The sequence below is a fragment of the Rhinopithecus roxellana genome, chromosome 2 (genome assembly GCF_007565055.1).
Source record: "Rhinopithecus roxellana isolate Shanxi Qingling chromosome 2, ASM756505v1, whole genome shotgun sequence".
NCBI classification, from domain to species: domain Eukaryota; kingdom Metazoa; phylum Chordata; class Mammalia; order Primates; family Cercopithecidae; genus Rhinopithecus; species Rhinopithecus roxellana.
Genome location: NC_044550.1, coordinates 129194071 through 129213001, shown reverse-complemented (window position 1 = coordinate 129213001; position 18931 = coordinate 129194071). Strand labels below are relative to the sequence as shown.

Here is an 18931-nt window from a genome sequence, read left to right as displayed (position 1 = left end):
ACTGAAACAATGGGGTAGATTCCACAGATTAGCTCAAATAGGCCGTGAAAATGTTAGGATAAGTACCTATCTGTAGAAATCTGAGTTTATTTTATAGTTGAATCATACTAGCATATAAAATTCTGGCAAGCGTAATAATATTATATTCAAATTGACTTAAATAATTTATGACACATTCATAAATAATGATATAGTTTAGGAATTAATAAAAGCCTATATATGCACGAATAAGAAAATGGTAGTGGAGCAAACAGCAGGATTATTGTATGTGAATTGTCACTAACTTGCTGTGTAATTTTGGGTAAGTCATTCTTTCCAAACCTGTTTTCTTCTGTGTAAACTAGTTGGATATTAACATTTTTTTCTAGCTTTAACATTCTGAGTTTTTTGTTTAAGTTCTTAAGCATCTTTAAAATGCTTTTCCTACTTTGAAGAAATGTTGGCATCAAACAATTCATATGTATTCTTATAAAAAAAAAAAAGTAGGAATAGCTACCATTTGTTGATCTATTATATGTCAGATGCCTTACATAAATTCCCATTAACTCCTCACAACAACCCTACAGAGCAGATGATATCATTGCCATTTTCCTAATTGGAAAACTGAGGGTCATAAGAAGTCCCACTAGGGCTGAGAGGGAGAGCCAGAATTTGAACCGATGACTCAGAAATGCTCTGTTCTTTCCACAGTGCCACTTACCTCTCCCTTGGACAAATGTGATGACTTGTTTTAACCCCGAGTTTCTCAACAGCAGCATTTCTTGACATTTGGGACTAGATAATTGTTTGTTGTGAAGGATTGTCCTGTTCATTGCTGCATATTTAACAGCATCTCTGACTTCTTTCCACAACCAAAAGTATCACCAGATATTAGCAAAGTGTCCTAGGGGGCTGGAAGGGGAGGTACAGTTGGCCCCATTTGAGGACCACTGATCTAATACAACTTAAGTCATCAGTAGTCTGAGGACAAACATAATTACTTTCTCCAGCAAAGGCTTTAGGCCATTTTAAGGGTCAAGCTGGAATTAACCAAGTAGATCTCCAGCAAAGGAACCTCCCTACTCCTTCATGCAATAACACTTATTATGCATTGATTGTCCCTTATTCTCTTAAGATTCATCCCATTTGAAGAGCATTTTTTGGGGTGCATGGTATAGCAACAAGAACCTGATTAATGTTTGTTAATTCACTGAAAAGTATTCATTGAGGGCATGTTATATGCCAGGCATTGTCCAGTTATTGGTTAAAACAGTAAACAAGATGGCCTTGTAGGAGAAACAAGTATTAAATCATTTTAGCTCATTCTCCTTTATCTTCCTAATAATCTTATAAAGATTCTGTTTAGAACCACAATCCAGTGTGTTTATCATGTTTTTCATATATACACAACTTACCACATGAAACTGGAGTTTACCTTCCTTAGTGTGAATGAGTAAAGATCACACACTGGGAAACTTGTATTCTTCTGCCAGTTCAAATATATATTTTGGCTCTGATTTTTAAGTGAGCACATATCTGTGTGCTAGCTTCATTTTGAAACTTAACTGTTTATCTGTTGGTTAGTCTTTTAATGCTCTTACCATTTTGTGGTCTGAAGCTTGGCCACATATTTATCAAAGTTTGTCTGAAGTATCTCTGGTAAAGAGGGAATCTTATGAGGTTCATGCCTGATCCCTTTACTAGACTCTGTACTTCTGGAGGACAGAAACCATGGAGTTCACATGGGACTTCCCATCATGTTAGTTTTCAATGCCTGGAAAAGTACCTGGTTGGCAATGGTAGCCTTTCAGTACCTATTTTCTAACAAATACAAGGAAAAGAAATCTCTAAATCGTGAAAATAGATTTCACTAAATAAATCTTGCTGAATTTTTATCTTCTACTTCCTGAAGACCACTAAGGTCATTTATTTACATTTCTTAATTATTCTAAGGTAGTTGGAGTAAAAAAATCTTTATAAAAACAGATTTGGTCAGCGGATGGGGAAAAAGCCTGTAAAACCATTCAAAATAAGGAGGTCTTCAAGTACTTGAAGAAAACCTTATGGAAATGCTTCTGAAGACCCTGAAGGCATCACTATAAAGAGTACGCGTGTGGTCAGAACATTGGTGCTGAATTCTCAGAGTAGAAAATTTACTTGAAATGCCGTGTCAAATATAGGAAAATTGGGTACACATTGTATAGTTATTTCTATTCTGGATGAAATTGTTTTGGTACTTTAAAGAATAAACTTTAAACTGTCTTTAAAAAGGTTACTCAGAATAACTTCCTCCCAGAGAGTTTTAGAACAATAAAATTTAAATACTTCAGCTATTTCTAAAAATAAGCCCTACTTGTTTTATTTCCTTTTTTATGTCTTCCTGTTGCAGAGTTTCGTAAGTGTCCATTTTAGAATTACGTGCTCTAGATCTTAATGTGAACCATAATAACTTTAGCATAATAAGAGCTGTAGTGAGCTACATACCATGAAATGCCTAAGTTATTATATCACATGTAGAGCCAGTGTGGATAAGATTGTTAAAGGTATTCTAGTCTTTGCTGCATATAAGAGGGGTGTTATTTTACTCATTCATTCTTGGGTTCATTCCACAGATATTCATTGAAAATCTACTCTTTGCTTGATATTGTACTCTTCCAGGCCTAGGCCATGTCAATGAACCAAAAAGACAGAAATTTCTATGCTGATGGAGGAGGGAGACAGACAAAAGCTAAAATACCAAAGTCAATTATGCATTGTTAGAAAGTGACATACATGTTTTATGAAAAGTAAACAGGTAAAGAGAATAAACAGAGGCTGATCATATGGAGCACTGGAGGTGGCTACTGTAATTACATGGGAGCCTTTAGAGAGTCTTAAGTTGTGAAATTGTCAGGATCTAACTTATGTTATACCAGGACTAGACTGATAGTGGTGAATCAGGTTGATTGTAATAAAGGTGATGAGAAGTGGTACGATTCTGGATATAGTTAAGGGAAGAGTCAACAGAATTTGCAGACTGACATGATGTGAGTTGTAAGTGAAAGACAGAAACCAAGGATGACTCAAAAATTTTTGGGCTGAGCATCTAGAAGAAGGGAGCTGCCATTAGCTGACAGGGCTAATCTGGGAGATAAGCAGCTTACGGGAGAGTGCTTAGACCTCCATTTGCACTTGTTACTTTCTGGAGATGGGCTGCCTCCTGGGCGTCAGTCTGGAGTTTTGTAAAGAGGTCTGTGCTAGAGGAATGGAACTTGTGGAAGTTCTCATTGGATGGCCTTGGTTTTCTCAGTAAAATAGAAACAAGGTCATCAGCAGGAAGAAAGTTAGGAGGGAGATATTGGATGTTCAAGGAGAAAGGAGAGGGTATGAAACGGTTGTGTATGAGAGTGGGAGAATACATGGACAGGAAATGCAGCATGATTGCAGTCAGTGTGAATGGCCAACTTAGAGTTTGTGGTCAGGAGGTTAAAGTGACTCTGACAAGGTGTTGTGCGTTTCTTTCCAGCCACTTTCAACCTGTAGGTACTGGAACAGAGTACGTAGAGCTTTACATGTGAATGTAAGCAGGGTGAGGGTTTTGCCAAGAAAGAAGTGAGAGAGGAGTTCATTGGTTGAGAGAATATATGAGGAAGTGATTACAGTATTAACCATAAAATTTAAGCTAAGGAAGAAAATGAGATCACTTGAGAATATGCGGCAGTGAAAAGATGGTTGGTGGTCATTTACGGGTGGGATCAATGATATTGGAGTCAGGTTAAAAGTGAGTCATTTATTTGAAAGTAAATTTTATATGCATATATTGAATTATAGTTCAAACACATATAAAGTCCTCTATTGAATCCATCTAAGGCACAGTAAGCAGTAAAAATGGGTAACCTCACCTAGTACAAAATGAATGTTTTAAAAGTAAATAAATGCAGGCTGGGCGCGGTGGCTCATGCCTGTAATCCCAGGACTTTGGGAGACCGAGGCGGGTGGATCACGAGGTCAGGAGATCGAGACCATCCTGGCTAACACAGTGAAACCCCGTCTCTACTAAAAATACAAAAAATTAGCCGGGCGTGGTGGCGGGCACCTGTAGTCCCAGCTACTCGGGAGGCTGAGGCAGGGAGAATGGCTTGAACCTGGGAGGCAGAGCTTGCAGTGAAGAGCTGCATCACGCCACCGCACTCCAGCCTGGGTGACAGATCGAGACTCCATCTCAAAAAAGTAAATAAATGCAAATATTTAAATTTATTTGTTCACTTTATTTTTTCAAATGAAGCATGCCTTTAGCATTTTTCTCTAAATATCTTAATTAATTTTTTAATACCGCTTTTCTCCTATTGTCTCTCCCAACCCTCACATTCCTTGGTGGGTTGCCAGAGCTATATGCCTTCTGCCAACTCGTTGTTCAAGTGTCACTGCCCTGTATCAGAGCCCTCTGATAGCTGCCAAGGCTCTCATTCCATATAAGTTATCTGGATTAAGCTTAAGTAACTACTTACTAAGATGTGCCACTTGGGTGAGTTTCTCAAACACTCTGTTTCCTCATTACGAAGTGGAGATAATAACATGTACTTTGTTGTAAGGATTAAAATTAATGAATGCATGTGTATCCTTTGCATATAACCTGGTATATGTCTATAAATGGTAGCTACTGATATGACCTTAGGTCTATTAAATTACCAATATTTATTAATGTTGAATAACCAAATCTCAAAAACATGCCATCTTGTCATTTCAATAACATATTAGTTTAGGAGTACATAGGATCACTAAAGTCAAAACACAGTATTGTTACCATTGATATTTTCATATTTTTTTCAGTTTTAAAAAGAAATTAAGGCATATTAGGTGTTCACCATAAATATGGGCTAAGATTTCTTTTTAGTTCCTGATAACATAGAGATACACATATACAACTGCAATATTTTACCTGCCTTTTGCTAGCCTAAACCAGCTTTGAGCCTGATTATTCACAAACAGTAACTTATTTGGACATGTGATCTGAATTGTATTAAAGAAGGGAAGCATTAAAAAAAAAATCTGAAGTGTATTGAAGAAGAGAAGCGTTAACGCTTTCAATGTCTGAATGGACCATCCATAGAATATATATATGTATTTGATTATATATGGTTTTGATTGTACATGTTTTCCTCTTTTATATAAAATATGCATATATGTATGTATGAAATAATATATGTATATAGTATTACACATATAAATATATATAAAAGATACATATATGCATGTGATATTATATATAAATATATAAAAACTTTATTCTCACATGAGAGAACTGAAGAAACTCTTATTTAGTGCACGTTTGGAAACAGTAAGAATGGGTAACTATTTCTAGTATGAAACAATGCATCTAGATACCACAGTCTACTTTTATATGTTTTCAAAATAACATGTCATGTGAAAATTCTAATTTGACTCTCCATCAGCAATTATATAAAACATGTCACTCGGCCAGGTGCAGTGGCTTATGCCTGTTAATCCCAGTAATTTGGGAGGCCCCTGGCAGGCAGATCACTTGAAGTCAGGAGTTTGAGACCAGCCTGGCCACTATGGTAAAACCCCGTCTCTACTAAAAATACAAAAATTAGCTGGGCCTGCTGGTGCATGCCTGTAATCTCAGGTACTCAGGAGGCTGGGACAGGAGGATCGCTTGAACCTGGGAGGTGGAGGTTGCAGTGAGCTGAGACCATACCACTGCATTCAAGCTTGAGTGACAGAGTGAGACTCTGTCTCAAAAAATAGATAAATAAAAATAAAATAAAATAAAAACGTGTCACTTATTGCTGTGGAGGGTTCCTTCCCTCAGTCTGAGTGAGAGGCTGCTTCTGTGATGTAGAACAGTATCTTCTATTTCTGTCTCCCCAAAGTCAATCACAGTGTCTGGCATATGGTAGGTTTTCAGGTCATGCTTGCTGAGTGAATTGAAATTGAATGAGCTCTTTTCTAAAGATATGTAAGGGCTAAGTGCTTCAGTACCGTTGACCTTTTTTCCATTTAGGGTTCTTAAAATGACAAAACTATTACAAACATTTCTTTGTTAGTGGTAAAAGTGAAAAGTAATATGACTTAGCTTTTTATGAACTTATATAGCACTTCCTCCCATGATAATTATCACCAGTTATCAAAAGTAATTTCTTATAGGGCTGGAGGCAGTGGCTCTCTCCTGTAATCCCAGTGCTTTGGGAGGCCGAGGTGGGAGGATTGCTTGAGCCCAGAAGTTTGAGACCAATCTGGGCAGTATAGCAAGACCCTGTCTCTACAAAAGAAAATAAAAAATTAGCTAGATGTGGTGGCTCATGCCTGTCATCCCAGCTACTTGGGAAGCTGAGGCAGGAGGATAGCTTGAGCCCAGAAAGTCATGGCTGCAGTGAGTTGTGATCGCACCACTGCACTCCAGCCTGGGCAACAGAGGAAGACGTGTCTAAAAGAAATTAATTACTTTAATTCAATGTTTTGGGTGACATATTACCCTTGCCTGACTTTTAATGTATATCTAAAATGTAGAATATGTACTCCTACTGGGGATTTAGTTCAAGGTCACTTAACAGAAAATATTGAATGGCACTAAGAACTCCAAGGTGATTTTATTCAGCAAATTTGATTCATTCCACCCAATGGCGAATACAAAGGATTACGTAACATCATTATTCAAGATCCACAGTTTTCCCACAAAATAAATTGACCCTTGTCATCACAAAAGCCCATATTAGACATATTCACGTAGACTGTTCATACTTACCTTCTTTTCCAAAGATTATGTGAGGTGAAGAAAAACCTTTTTTTGTCAATAGAGGATAGTAGTGGAGCCATACCAACATGTCACATTGTCACCTGGGGCAGCAAAGAAACCACCAAAGATAGGAAACCATCTTGATGCTTTTGTCATGACCTGTGAGATAAGGAATCAGTCTCCCTGCGGTAATAAGCTTCTATAGAGAGTGTTGAACAAGTGGATCACAGATGACACAGATTGGAGCAAGACCAAGTTTTATCAGGGCTCACTGTGCTTCAGGCAGGGCTGGCTACCTCTGATGTGTAGGTCAAGGAGACTTTCCTATCATGAGTCTATTGTGAAACTATTCCTATCTTATTGTTAGAAATCCATAGATATGAAATTTCTCTGTGCCTTTTATATTGACTATGATAGAGAATTTCCGTGTCTTCCATGGTTTAGAACATATAAGAACTTTGGCGTTTTGTTTGTGTTTTCTCATCTTGGTTGAGAAGAAGGTTATAAGTCTATCAAGGTCAGGATTCATTGTTCTTTCTTGGTCAACTTTTGGAAATGTTGGTTGAAACTAATTCTAACTGTATTAAATCTGCAGAAAGAATCCTTAAGATCTCATCAACAATCTTTTGTGTAAACTAGACTTCACTCTTTTAGTTAATTCTAGCCTTAAATGTGAGGATCTTCTTGTATCCGCTGTCAAGTCATTAGTGCATAGCTGAGGTTACACATTCAAAGAAGATGGGCTTCCCAATAACATGAGTCATATCTAATAAATTGCTCAGTCTTAATTCCAACTGTGCATTTTGCAATAAAGTTACTTAGCACAGAGTAGTGAATCTCAGAGTGTGGTCCCAGGACCAGCAGCATCAGTACTATCTGCAAGTGTGTTAGACATGCAGACTCCTAAGCCCCATCCCAGACCTGCTGGATCAGAAACCTAGAGGGGTGAGGTTCATGGCCAGGTGTGGTGGCTCACACCTATAATCCTAGCACTTTGGGAGGCTGAGACAGGTGGATCACCTGAGGTCAAGAGTTCGAGACCAGCCTGGCCAACATGGTGAAACCCCATCTCTACTAAAAATACAAGAAACAAACAAACAAAAAAAACTAGTTGGGCATGGTGGTGCATGCCTATAGTACCAGCTACTTGGGAAGCTGTGTTGGAAGGATCGCTTGAACCAGGGAAGCAGAGATTGCAGTGAGCTGAGATCGAGCCACCCCACCACTACACTCCAGCATGGGTGACAGATCAAGACTCTGTCTCCAAAGGAAAAAAAAAAAAAAAGAAACCTAGGGGATGAGGTTCGGGAGATTCTGATGCAAAACAAATGTAGGGCATCTTGAAATGATTATAGATGTTTTCTTCTTTTAGACCATTGAACATGTGTATTTTTCAAATTGTTAGCTGGTGATGACCTCAGGAATTTAAAAGTGCTAGCTGAGCCCAAGAGAATTCATTATCCTGTATTTACCTTTGGTAATCTGCCCTACTGCAAGCTTTTCATTAAGCATTCATTAAGGGAAATAGGACTTTTGAGAACTAAATCTGCCTTCAAGTACATTTGTGTATAGTAAGGAACTTAGTATATTTTAGATACATTCTGTTAGTGATGGATTTTAGTTTTTAATATCTTCTAGAAAAAATATTATAATTAGAAATAATGTAATTTTAAATGAGCATTTTATTATTTAAAATTTTATGTATTAATAGCATTATATAGTTGGAATAAAACATATTTAAAACATAAAACAGTCTCAACAGCTCAATAGCATTATATAGATTGGACGTCTTGAGAAAATTTTAAAACATTCTTCGAACTTTACTTTTTTCTCTGAAAAATGAAATGAAATTTCACATCAAGTGAAAACTAAACTAAATGGCATGTGAGAGTATTTTGTAAACAGTAATTATTATAAAAGTGTTAGTACTTACCAAGCAATGCTTGATATGTATTTCTTCAATTCTGATCTTAGTTGATTTCACACCTAAAATTGAAAGCTTATAGATTTTAGAACTTTAATTACAGGTTTTATAATCTGTGAGTAAATGAAATATTGGATGGGAAAATTAATATCTAGCATCATGCAGACCTGCTTTACAGTAGCACTAGACTATTCCAGAGTATTACATAAAATTAATACATTTTCCTCACAAAACTTTAACTTAATTTTTTAAGATTATAAATCAATACCTCTAAGGACAGCAGATTACTGATGACAGAGTATCTAGATCTAAAACATTCTTTCTTGGGTTATGTGATCATCATTGAACTTCAAGCACCCGGTTGTTCATATGGTTTTAAAAAGTTGTTTTTGTTAATTCTCAAGATAGGGTTCCTATGGTTGGCAGAACATCAGGTCATAAAAGACGAGACCAGTTGGGTTATTAGCAGAAAACTCTGAACATTTATCTCTTTGAAGAATGGGCTAAATCTTAGAATTATGAATGATGTTTCTAGAAATCCCTGAAAATGCTGCCCATTAAGTTCTTTATTAGAACTTTTGTCTACTAGATTACTGGACTTTCTCTTAGCAACAGTTGAGAAGAGAGTATTGCTATCCTCAGCTAGTTGGTTGCCTAGAAGCCTCCCCCATTAAATGAAGAGCAAAGTTACTAAAGCAGAGTGTGACCAGGTGGTTCAGTATGAGGTGCAGTTTAATAAATTAAACATAGATGAATAATTGGTATAGTTGTTAGTATCAATACTGTGCACACAAATTCTCAGCTAATATTTATGAGTAAATATTGTAGAGAGAACATTTTGTAAAAAGTTACAATGGTAGTTAACCCTTACTCGGGACTTACTCTGGGTCAAACATGTGCTAAGTGCTTTTCATATATTAACTCACTGAATCCTCATAGCAACCCTTTGAGCAAGTTAAGCTGGCAAATGGGGATGCCAGAAGTTGACGTCAACTATGCTCTGAGCCATGCAAAAGGAAATGGGATGTCTTTATGTTCTTTTCTATAAAATTCAGTGATCAACAGACATTTCCATATCATCTAACTTTGGCCAAGCACTGAACAGACACATGGAGAGGAATTAGGTATGTTCCCTGACTTTGAAGAATGAAGCCATCTGTAACACACTATGGCAAATGCATATGAGCCATGCTTAGGGTTCTAATGGGAGCAGAGCAGAAAACGCCTTATGGTGTCTCCTGTGTGGACCCCTCCCAATCTCCCTCATTCCATGGTCAAGCCAAAACAGTGTCAAGGATGAATAGAGGCTGGTGTGGTGAGTGGGTGATATGGTTAACTAGTCCTTCAGAAAGAGAGGGCAGCCATTTGGAGAGGTGCAAAGTGTACACTATGCTTTGCAACCTCCTTAACTCATTGGAAGTACTAACTAAATTACAATGTCATAGACCCCATTCCAGATCCTCTGAATCAGAATCTCCAGGGGAGAGGCTTTGGAGACTGTGACTAACAGGGGCCCCAGGTGATTCTTATCAGGGGGGCTTGGGCAACACTGGACAAGTGGAATACAGTTTGTCCATGAACGTTGTTGGAATGAGTTTTGGAGAGAATGGTGAAGAATGAGATTAGGTAGTATGAAGGTCACTTTATGTCATACCTGTCTTTTTGATTGTTTGGTTTTCTGTTTGTATCCTACTTTATGTTGCTACGTCTCAGTCATTAATAGGTACATTGAACTGAGCATTTACTTGGACAACTTTAAATTGAAAACTTTGGACCTAAGCCCAATGTACAAGATTCCTACCCTTGACTTATCTATGACTTGAGAAACACTCAAACAGGAGAGTGAGGAAGAGGATGAGCATTGTTTATTTATAGCATGTCCCTTGACTCTTAATCATGTTTCATTTTATTTGTTAGAAGACTGAGTAGCTACTAAGTGGTACAGCTATTATTTGACCCTGGGTTTACAGAGCAGAAGAAATGTGATTTGTTAAAAAGTGGTGCGCAAAGTGCTCGTTCCTTCAGTTAAAAAGGGTGAACTGCAAAATGCAGCATTGGAGTCAAAGTCCACAGTAACATTTGTTACCATATGAAGATGTGTGCTGACCATTCCCTTGATTTCTTTTAAGGAAAACCAATTATCAATATTTTATGTGCATTTATCTCTATTTTAAAATCTTGCTTTTATAGGTGTGTGTATATATATATTTTTGTTTATAAAACAAAACCATGTGTTTGCCAACACTCTGATACAAAATAAGTCATTGAGTAGAATTTTGCTGTAGGACTAATGGTTTGTGACCACTGTGTTAAGTCATCTCTGAAGTCTAAGCCTTAAGATATAATGATTTGTGATGATGCTTGATGAAGTATGACTTACTGATTTGCTTTCCTATCATATCTTAAAGAAATTTTCCTGAATATTTGTGTGGAGCACTATTAATAACAGAGGCTTCTCCAAGTACTAACATACTTTTTTTTTTTTTTGAGACAGAATCTTGCTCTGTCACCCAGGCTGGAGTGCAGTGGCACGATCCCGACTCACTGCAAGCTCCGCCTCCTGGGTTCACACCATTCTCCTGCCTCAGCCTCCTGAATGGCTGGGACTACAGGCGCCCGCCACCACACCCGGCTAATTTTTTGTATTTTTAGTAGAGATGGGGCTTCACCGTGCTAGCCAGGATAGTCTCAATCTCCTGACCTTGTGATCCACCTGCCTCCGCCTCCCAAAGTGCTGGGATTATAGGCATGAGCCACCGCGCCTGGCCACTAACATACTTTTAACTTTGTTGGAAATGACAGAGAAAGAGTGAAAGGCTCTTTCCTGATTACGATGGGCACAGTGCTGCCCTCCCCCCCGAGCCTTCTTGTCAAGTGCTCTCTTTCGTTAATTTTCTACCGTAAGATTCTGTTTTCTTCTTTTTTAAATCTGATATTTTCTTTTTTTTTTTTTTTTTTTTTTTTTTTTTTTTTTTTTGAGACGGAGTCTCGCTCTGTCGCCCGGGCTGGAGTGCAGTGGCCGGATCTCAGCTCACTGCAAGCTCCGCCTCCCGGGTTTACGCCATTCTCCTGCCTCAGCCTCCCGAGTAGCTGGGACTACAGGCGCCCGCCACCTCACCCGGCTAGTTTTTTGTATTTTTTAGTAGAGACGGGGTTTCACCATGTTAGCCAGGATGGTCTCGATCTTCTGACCTCGTGATCCGCCCGTCTCGGCCTCCCAAAGCGCTGGGATTACAGGCTTGAGCCACCGCGCCCGGCCTAAATCTGATATTTTCAAACATTGAAAATGTTATTTCTTTTTATTCATTTTACAAAAGCATCCACCGAAATAAAACAATTTGAAAGACCTTTATAAACAGATTTTATCTTTAGCTCTCTGTAGAACAAATACCTGTTTCCTTGGGAAAAGCTTTCTATGTGTAACATTATTGACTAAGGGAGAAAGGGTTGTAAGGGAAAATTTTGTTTTAAAAACTTTTGAATTGACAAATAAAAATTGTATGTATTTATGGTGAATAATGTGATGTTTTGATATGTGGATGTATTGTGGAATGGCTAACTCAAGGTAATTAACATGTGCATTACCTCATATACTTTTTATTGTGGTGAGAACACTTCAAGTCTACTCTCTTAACAATTTTCAAGTATACAATATATTGTTACTGTATTAACCGTAGTCACCATAATATACAATAGATCTCTTGAACTTATTACTCCTTTGTAGTTGGAATTTTGCATTCCATAATAGTCTGTTTTCTGCATTTAGGGATGTGGATCTATTTAGGAACATGGATCTATCCACTTCCATGTATAATTTCAGCCCCGTGTGAAGCCACACACAATCAGTATCTTTTTACTAACATGCACAGTGACATTAGTGGATCTTGAAACTAATTCAATGCATCCTAACTGGTATTAATATGAGAGAGAGAAGAAAGAAGATCCCTGTATGCATTGCAGGTGGTAAGGGTAAGAAATATTTCGTAGAACTTTTGTTTCAGATGTGTGTGTGTGAGTGTGTGTGTGTAAATTCTACTTTGCATCATAGAATGTATTTCTCACTGGGATGGCAGTTAACACATTTCAGAAGCCTCTGAGCTAGGATGACTAAATAGATCCTTGGTCATTCCTGCCCAGTATGAAAGAGTTAAATTTTAATCTGGAAATTTGAAAGGATTTTCATCATATGTTACTTACCTCCAAGCCTAGGCTTTTCTCCTCAGTCCCTTCAAAGTACTTCTCTGTCTAGCTTAAATCTGTCCTCTGACCCAAGGGTCACTTTTCAGGAGAATGACAGTGCTGAAGAGAGAGTTCTTACAAAATGATGAGCTGCCCAGCCTTGAAGAGTAGGAGAGAGACTCTTGCAGGCTCTAGGAGGGGACCATGGAGGGCAGTGAGCCAGCCCTAATTCTATCTTCACCAAAATTCCTTGAAAATGTAAAGAAGAAATAAAGGGGAAAGGCAATATGAGAGTAAATAGAGAATCTCATGTACATTTAAAGATATTAAAAAGGCACATAGAGAAGGAGACCTAGAAATACTTTTGCAACGAAATGTTTTTCAGTCATTATAGGCTTGTTTCTTAGGAACTGAGTGACTTGGGGAAAGATGTGGTTCTTGTCTGGGTTGTAGAATAAAAAGCTGATTGTTTCTGTGAACCAGTAAGTATGTTTGCTACCATGAGGTTATTAGTCAGACATACCACAAATTAGCAGAAGTTAACACCTCCTGTGTTTATTTCATATTTGCTTAGTTATTCCTGTTTGGACTCTCAAGAAATTGTATTTCAAAATTTAAAAAGGGAAGTGAGATATAGATTGTTGTATGAGATTGTGGACACTAGAGGGATAAACGTTCTTATGTCTTAGTAAGAATTTAATGGCAAGTGAATGCTTCCTTTTAAGGTTTCCAGAAATAAATCAAATTGTGCTGATTTCAACCCTTTAAAAAATATCACATTTGTCATAATGGTAACCTAATGTGCATTATGTGAAACTAATGAAAAACACTTAGTATTTATGTTCAGTATTTTCTGTTATCTATTGATTCACTTATAAAGCACTTTCTTATGTTCTTATTCTGGGGGAGAGTTCTAGATATGTTATGAACTACATTAATATCTCAAGCTGTCATTATGAGCAATAGGTTAAAAGAACTAAGCCACTTTTGTATGCTTGGTGAAGTAAAAACCAGCTTTTCAAATATACTTCAGAGGCAGGCTTTTAAAAAATTATATCGAAGAGATAGTGTTATTTTGGCCAGTCAATCTTCATTGATTTAGTTCTCTATAAATAAATATTTTAGAGGCCAAACTCCAAAGGACTAAGAGCTGATAGGGATAGAACTTTTTTTATTTTCTTGTTGCTATCATTAGTATAAAACTGATGAGACTGACATGAATATTTTCTCTCATGATAAAACGTGCTATCTATTGTGGGTCCAATATCTAGGCACAGCTACATATACTCAGAGGCTGTTGTTCTTCCCATCAGAAGTGATTGTCTGCCTAGAATCCCAGCTATTCAGGAGGCTGAGGCACGAGAATTGCTTGAACCCCTTTCTTTCCTTTTTTTGTTTTGATTAACAAACTCACATTCCAGGTAGGGCTGCATTTCTTGGAAAATAAGGAAACCTTAGAAATAAGGAAAATAAGGAAATATGTATCAGTTCGATTTTGTTTTGTTGCAAAGCACCCCAAAACTTAATGACATAACATTTATTAACTCATAATTTGGTGGGTGGGCAAGTCGGACTGAGCTCAGCTCAGCTTATCTCTATTCTAATTTGTGTCATCTGGGCACACTCACGTGTTAGTGGTCAGTTGGCAGTCAGTGGTGTCATTTATGTATTTATAGAGGTTATGGTGGTAAATGGGGCAACTGACGCATGTGGTGTGGGCCACAGTGGTTCCTAGAACAGTGACAGAGAATAAGCTCCAATGAACAAGCACTTTTCAAGCCTCTACTTGCTGTCTTCTTTGCTAGTGTTACATTAGCTAGTGTTACATTAGCACATGGCCAAGCCCAGATTCCACAGGTAGAGAAAGACTCTACCTCTTGACTGGCAGAATGTTATGCATGCAAAGACAGGAAGAATTTGTGGGCATTTTTGTAGTCTCCATAGAATGGGTTTTATTGATGTCCTATGATCTATCAGACTTTATGCTAGGTGACTTATGTGTTACTCGTTTAGTCCTCAAAACAATTTCCTGAGATGCCTGGCGTTATGCCATTGCAAAGATGATAAAATTGATGATCAGAGAAGTTAAGAGACTTGCACAGATTAAGCCCAAATTGTTTGCTTCAAGTTACAGAATGACATTTTAGGTGCTGTCTCTCAGATGCTTAGCCCATGAGGCAAAAAATGTATGCTCTATTTGGTTAAAATGGAGTTCTAAAGGCTGCTTTTACTTTCTACCTTACCTGTTGAACCATTGGATCATATATTTATTTGGTATAGAAAAAATATTAAAATTTCACTGTCTTTGAGACTTTTCAGAAGCTCATGGAAGTGTGTTTTTTGTTTGCTTGCCAGGTCAGCTACACAGCCTGGATCTCACCACAGTTTGGACATGGCTGAGGCTCTCCAATGGGCCAGATATCACTGGCGACGGCTGATTGGAGGTGCAACCAGGGATGAAGATTCGAGGCCATATAACTATTCCTCGTTGCTTGGCTGTGGGCGCAAGTCCTCGCAGACCCCTAAACTGGCAGGAAGGCACCGGATTGTTGTTCCCTACCTCCAACCCTTCAAGGATGAGTATGAGAAGTTCTCTGGAGCCTATGTGAACAATCGAATACGAACAACAAAGTACACGCTTCTGAATTTTGTGCCAAGAAATTTATTTGAACAATTTCACAGGTATTGTTTTATTTTTGAAGAAAACCTTAGAATATCATTCTAGTTGACACATAACATTTTTTTTCATTTCCATAACTCTGTATGTTACTTAAACCTAAGACATGTGACATCATCCTTGAAAATTTTGGTACAAGTCTGTTGTGGAATGATGACTCCTTCCATTCATGTCACACCTTCCAATTGGTATGGTGTTTTCTCTTTACCAGAAAAAAATATTGTAATTCACATATTATAGATTAGGAAATGAATTGACTGTGGTTTAGCCAATGTCATGCCAGTGTCAAGTAACAGACCAGGGGTTGCCTCCAGGGATCTTCTTACACTTGCTTTACTGTTCTTTCCATGAAACCATGCTACATTTTAATTTCAGATTTTTCTTACTGATAATAGGAGGAAATAGAGCTCTGAAGCCAGTGCAGATGTCAGATGTTATTAGGTGAAACAGTAACCTAATTCAGCTTAATATCACATTCATGGACACTCTCCTGTGAGTTTAGGCACTGAAGGAAATGGAAGTGCGAGTGTCACTCCTCTCTTTGTGGAGTTTGCCATTGTGCTAGGGAAACACAATATGTATATAAAAAGCAAAAAGACTTAGTGAATGCAATGAATGTTATAAAGGGCTGTCAAGTAGAATGAAAGCCTCAAAAAGAGAAATAATAATACTAACTGGAGCAATAGAAGAGGAAGTGACATTTGACTTAATAATGGAGCTTGGGTGAGATATTCAAGGCAGAGATGTGGGCAAACCATATTTCAGATGGAGGAAGTAGTATGAATAATGGCATAAAAGCAGTAGCATAAAAGGCTTGCTTGAAGCCTGGGAAGTAGTGTTCTCTGACTTACATGTAGCATCTATGCTGGGGAGCAACAGGAAGTAAAGTCAGAAAGATAGATATGACCCAGGAAAGAGGTCTTGCTATCAGGATAAACAGTTGAGAGCCAAGGCTGCAGGCACAATTAACATGCTTACGTCAGATTTCACTATAGAAGCAGTGTGGTGGGTAGATGAAAGGACTTAGAGATGATGGATGATGGCAGAGAAAATATTTAGGAAGACATTGTATATATCCCAGTGAATTATAATGGAGACCTGACCTTGGAACAATGTGGGAATGAAAAGAAGGGTGACCTCTTACAGATACTATGGATTCAATATAAGACATTCAGTGAAAGGAATAAAAAGATGATGTGAACATGTTGAGCTGTGATCACCAGAAGGATTAACAGAAAAATGAAAAACAAGTGTAAAAAGAACCTTGGCTGGAAGAGTATTTTGTTTTTGTAAATTTGGTTTGTATTCAAGACGCCAGTGCAAGTAAAGAGATTCTCCATATTCTTTAGTCATTCTGCATACATTCATTCTCATTATTCATTCTGTATATGTGCCATATGCAGTTATTAAAGAGTGGTTATGTTTAAAAGACAGATGTGAATTTGTTGAATTAATGGCTGTATAGCCCTATGTGTGTTTCATTCTTTTATGGAGTTTGGAATCTAGTGTACCCAATGAAATAAAAACCTGAAACAGAGTTCAAGGTTAGAGCTATAGGTTTAGATATGGTCCATCTGGAAAGAGTTGAAGCCACAGAGTAGCGGAAAGGGTTAAGAAAGAAATTTTCAGAGTAAAATGATTTGGAAGTGACAAAAAAGAAGTATATATAGGTTATTCTTTTGAGAAGTTTCATGGTCAATGGAAAAATATGTGATAAAAATTTAGTGGCAGGATTGAGATTTTGTTTTCCCTTTAAGGAAAAGGGTGTCTTGAACTTACCATATGGCCCAAATACCCATGGAGAAGTATTTGAATATATAAAATAGAAGAATGGAAGAAGTTCCTGAAGAACTGAAACAGAACTGAAACTCTGTCTCAATAGTGGTTCTGAATAGCATAAAGGGAGAAATAGAAGAGTTAGTCACAAGGAGAAAAGAAATACGCTTTTCTACGCAATTTTGAGGCTTGTTTAAATCTAATGTTTGGATGTACAAAAGGCTAGAGGGTTGATCTTTGTTTTGTTAATTAATTTTTTTACCACATTAACTCTGAATGTCTTCTAATTTTTTCTGAACTTTTAAAAAGAAAATAGTACTTTCTATTGTACTTTTTTCTATATGTTTTTCTATTGTGCTCAAAACCATCCCACTCAAATATTTACTATTTTATATTTAATAAATAATATCTCACATTATTTATTTAGGTATTTATTACTCCACCCAGGCTGGAGTGCAGTGGTGTGATCTCGGCTCACTGCAACCTCCGACTTCTGGGTTCAAGTGATCCTCGTGCCTCAGCCTCCTGAGTAGCTGGGACCACAGGCATGCACCACTACACCCAGCTAATTTTTGTATTTTTTGTGGAAACGGGGTTTTACCATGTTGCCCAGGCTAGTCTCGAACTCCTGACCTCAAGTGATCTGCCCGCCTCGGCCTCCCAACATACTAAGATTACAGCCATAAGCCACCGCATCTAGCCCTGATATCTCACATTTATTAAAGTATGACACAAGCCAGATGTCTAGGAGGGTAATAAATAGTTCATTAAGATTCATTGTATTTTGCTAGTTCTATATTCTGTAACATACAAAATCTACTAATAGAAACTTATTGAAAAACAGTATAGTACTTTGCCTCTTACTTAAATCCTTGAAGTAACTTCTTAACACCTCCTTTTGTGTGTTTGGGTTGCAGAGCTGCCAATTTATATTTCCTGTTCCTAGTTGTCCTGAACTGGGTACCTTTGGTAGAAGCCTTCCAAAAGGAAATCACCATGTTGCCTCTGGTGGTGGTCCTTACAGTTATTGCAATTAAAGATGGCCTGGAAGATTATCGGAAATACAAAATTGATAAACAGATCAATAATTTAATAACTAAAGTTTATAGTAGGTAAGTGTAATGGGAGCTTTGCTAAGGACTATGTATGTATCATTGAGAAATATGCAGAATGTTACTTTTTTCTCCTTAGGTGTGACCAGGACCCTTTTGTGTTGTTTTTGTTGTTGCTATTATTTTCAACTAATATTTCATAAAGTCCTATGGTGAATTTAATTCAAGTGTCAGAGGAAAACAAAAATGTATAAGCCGTTGTCAACCCAGGAGCTGACAAAGCGAAAGCTTCTGTAACTCATGTATAAGTGGAATTAAAAGAATTAAACTTCAGGGCAGGGCATGGTGGCTCATGCCTGTAATCCCAGTACTTTGGGAGGTCAAGGCGGGTGGATCGCCTGAGGTCAGGAGTTCAAGACCAGCCTGACCAACATGGTGAAACCCTGTCTGTACTAAATATACAAAAATTAGCCAGATGTGGTGGCAGGTGCCTGTAATCCCAGCTACTCAGGAGGCTGAGGCAGGAGAATCGCTTGAACCTGGGAGGTGGAGGTTGCAGTGAGCAGAGATCGCGCCACTGCACTCCAGCCACAGCACTCCATCCTGGG

General features: G+C 37.8%; 1 protein-coding gene across 6 annotated transcripts in view; it reads left to right on the top strand.

Moving 5' to 3' along the window:
- Positions 1 to 18931, top strand: part of ATP10D (ATPase phospholipid transporting 10D (putative)) — a 126074-nt gene that overhangs the window by 11153 nt on the left and 95990 nt on the right. For all 6 annotated transcript variants that reach the window (XR_004053984.1, XR_004053983.1, XM_030919646.1 and 3 more), the window contains exons 2-3: positions 15174 to 15500; positions 18189 to 18383. Coding sequence is in view for 4 of the 6 variants with exons in the window: in XM_030919646.1 (XP_030775506.1) it covers positions 15211 to 15500; positions 18189 to 18383 (485 nt within the window). In the remaining 2 variants the exon portion in view is untranslated. The remainder of the gene's footprint in view (positions 1 to 15173; positions 15501 to 18188; positions 18384 to 18931) is intronic.